At 42.4% G+C, this 3,347-nt stretch overlaps 1 protein-coding gene across 1 annotated transcript; it reads right to left on the bottom strand.

The window, feature by feature from the left end:
• Positions 1–310: 310 nt before the first annotated feature.
• LOC113463055 (basic leucine zipper 4-like) lies at positions 311–1,377 on the bottom strand. Its single transcript, XM_039115837.1, has one exon. The coding sequence runs from the start codon at positions 1,028–1,030 to the stop codon at positions 563–565; it is 468 nt and encodes a 155-aa protein (XP_038971765.1). The 5' UTR covers positions 1,031–1,377; the 3' UTR covers positions 311–562.
• Between the last annotated feature and the right edge of the window lie 1,970 nt (positions 1,378–3,347).

The raw sequence follows: 3,347 nt of genomic DNA on the forward strand, positions 1-3,347 counted from the left end.
GTAACAACCACGGCACCTCGGCATGTCATGATCTCCCCCGCCCATCCAGTTGCACGCGAATCTCAACGCTATCAGAACGGTCAAGGGCACATCTAAGCTGCCCTCGCTGCACTTGTATTATTTTATTAAATTAGAAAAAAAGTTCACGAGTCTTCTCCGAACTCTATACTGGATTTAGAGCGCTTCCGTCGTCACGCTATATAACGTGAAAATATCGTCGATATATCGCCAGTTTCGATGTCTTCGTTTTATCCATTTATTGAGAAAAAAACACGGAAATAAAAGGTGGGAAAAAATAATAATTATATAATTTACACAAACCGCTTTTCCAACAAAAGCAAAGCCCGGCAAATTCCCGCCATAAATTTATGTTGAAGAGAGAGAGCAGTGGCTGGCTTTCTTTGACTCTTTTCCATCTCTTTCCACATTATCCAATTTAAAAATTTCCCAAGTTTTAAATATTTTAAGCGATTAGCGACGCGAGGGTCTGTTCGTATGCGGAAGCAAAGCCGCTGCTGGCGCAGACCGGCGCCGGCGGCGGGGGAGAAGGGAGTAGGCGAAGCTACTGGAGGACGATGTGGCGGCGGAGCTCGAAGAGACGGCGGTGGAGGGCGGCGGAATAGGCGCGGAGCCGGTCGTTGTCGTGGCGGAAGAGGAGGCAGAGGTTGGAGACGTCGATGAGCCGGTCGACGAGGTCTTGGTTCTCGGAGCGGAGCCGGGCTACCTGGCTCCGGAGCTCCTCGAGTTCGTGCTGCTTTCGCATGCGGGAGCGGCGGGCTGACAAGCGGTTCGAGATCCTGCGCTTCAGCCGGCGCTTCTCGGACGGCGAAAGGGCGGCCTGGTTCTCGCAAAGCTCACTGATTGGTGAAACCAGAGGAGATTCAGAGGTCCAGTTGAGAACATCAAGTGGTTCTTCTAGACTGGCGGTCGGAGTCGGGGTCGGGGCCGGGGCCGGGGCCGGCCAGGGGGTGAAGCCGAACTCGCCTTCGAGGGCCGGGAAAGGGATTGAAAAAAATTCATCCAAGGACATCGTGGAGGACCTATTTGTAAATAAGAATTAAGGTAGGGGAGGGGAGGAGGGAAGCGGGAGAAAAGGGAAGAAGCGAGGAGGAGGGGAGGGGTATTTATTGACGGCGGGGAGGAGGTCGGTGGGTCCCACTGGAGGGACGTCGTGGTGACGTGGCGGCAGGAGAAGGCGTGGTCGTATCCATTCGGCGGCCTAAAGAGGAATACGGCCGCCTTCACCGTAAAGTGCGTCGAGAAGCACTAGGCGGCGACTAACCCGCTCATGTAAATTTCTGTGTGCCTATTTTGAGGACTATTAATCAGAACTTTTGATCGATCAAAATGATCCTGAATACCTCGTGTTTGAAGTGAGCTTATTCCAGCTGCAAATAAATTGAGATGGATTTAGACTCGGCTCCCCAGAACTTAGCTCAATTTGTGACTATTGCATATAAATGAATCATATAATAAACTATAACAAACTACAGTTTTTATTACAAAATATTGTACTTAAAAATTATATTTCAATTATATAGTTATGAAATTTTTAAATTTGATGGATAGTGTTAATTCATTTTTGAACATTTTAATTTTGGTGTTAAATAAACTTTGCTTAGTAACAAAATGAACAGATTGATAGTTCCGGCTTGTTTTAGCTTCACTAATCTACTTACCAGTGCCGGCTCGAGCCTTAGGCGACTGAGGCGGTCGCCTAAGGCCCCCGGCCCAGGGAAGGCCCCCACCGGAAGATGCTGCAGCTATACAAATACTCATTCCTTCCATTCTCGTCTTTCCCCTTCGTCTTCCACTCTTATCTTTCATCCCTTCTCTTTTTTGGTTTTGGTCTTGGTTTTCCTTCCCTCACATTACTCCTGATCCAGCTGGGCCATCGGGAAGAAAGATAGGGGGATCGGAGATGGACTTCTTGGAGGGTGGAGATTCTTTTAATTTTCTCCTCTCGGTTTCTTCTCTCCTCTTGGGTGGTAGAGAGAGAAAAGGAGCTAGAGGGAGTTGAGTGGTTGCTGTGCTGTGATGTTGCAGTTGCTGCTTGGGTACTCACTTGAAGGGGAGACGGTGGGATGGGACTTTTATTTATTGGATGGAGTGAATTTCCCATAATGCCCCTACTTTCTCTTATAGAGAGGTGCAACCTTTTTATTACCTTGACAATGAAGTGGCATGAGATAACCATTTCCTATTTGGCTTTTGTTTGACATTGGTAAACACTATTGTCAAGCATTATCTTAGTTAATTAATCAGTTTCATGGCCCTTCTTTTCGAGCAATTATTTTTATTTACTTTTATTTAAAAATTATATTAAATTAAAAAAGTTTTTTACCTATTTTTATTAAATTTATATATTTTTATTAAAATAGTATACTTGATAGCTATCTATTTCTATATCATTTTTTTAAATATTTTATATTTATTAAAAAAAATTATTATTAAAAAAAAGAGGCCTCATTCATTGGATTTGCCTTAGGCCTCCAAATGTATTGAGCCGCCTCTGCTACTTACCTCTCCATCTATAACCATCAGATATTGTGTTTCAATTTTTCATGAAGGGAATTTTATGTGGTTGGGAGGTTTGTATGCGAGAGATTTGGAGGAGGGAGCCGGCGGAGGAGTTCGCTTAATCGCCAAGGAACGGAGGGAGGAACTGAAGGGATGCGTGTCGAGCTGTGATTGGTTGCACGTGTGAGACTGTGGATCCGATTGGTTCGCCCACGTGGTCGCGTGGCGCGCACCGAGACGGGAGGCGTGGGTCCCGCCAGGGAAAGGGACTGCTTGCTGCAGCTACTAGATGGTGGACGTCACTTGAGCTTGTGGTCCTTTCAAGTATCTTGACGACATTCTTTGCGTGCTCAATTTAGATATCAATTAGGACTTATTTGATTTGCAGAATTTTTTTATTAAAATATTTTTTTAAAAAAAATTTAATTTCTAAATATATGATGCCTGAAAGGTTATTTTTGTATTTTTGATTGACTATGAAAACGGCAATTCCAAAATATTTTCGATTGAGCATCTACTTTTTCGAAAAAAATATTTAAAATATTTATTATTTTTTAATAAAAAATATTTTTTATTTTATCTAAAAGCTTAAGGTTGCTTTTAGCCATAAAAAAAAAAAAAACGCAAATTCCCTGCCAGTGAAAATAAGACTTTTCCATATTCTACATTAATTTTTCATATTCGTAAAATATGAAAAATTTATTTTCATAGGAAAGTATTTTTTTTCATTCTTTTTATTTAAAAACTTCAACTAAATTTATTCTTTTATTTTTTTGTTAACCATACTTTCACTCTTCTTCATGTGACAAACGAGAAACTATTCCTTT

This window comes from Phoenix dactylifera, unplaced genomic scaffold, assembly GCF_009389715.1.
Source record: "Phoenix dactylifera cultivar Barhee BC4 unplaced genomic scaffold, palm_55x_up_171113_PBpolish2nd_filt_p 000007F, whole genome shotgun sequence".
Classification (NCBI taxonomy): Eukaryota; Viridiplantae; Streptophyta; class Magnoliopsida; order Arecales; family Arecaceae; genus Phoenix; species Phoenix dactylifera.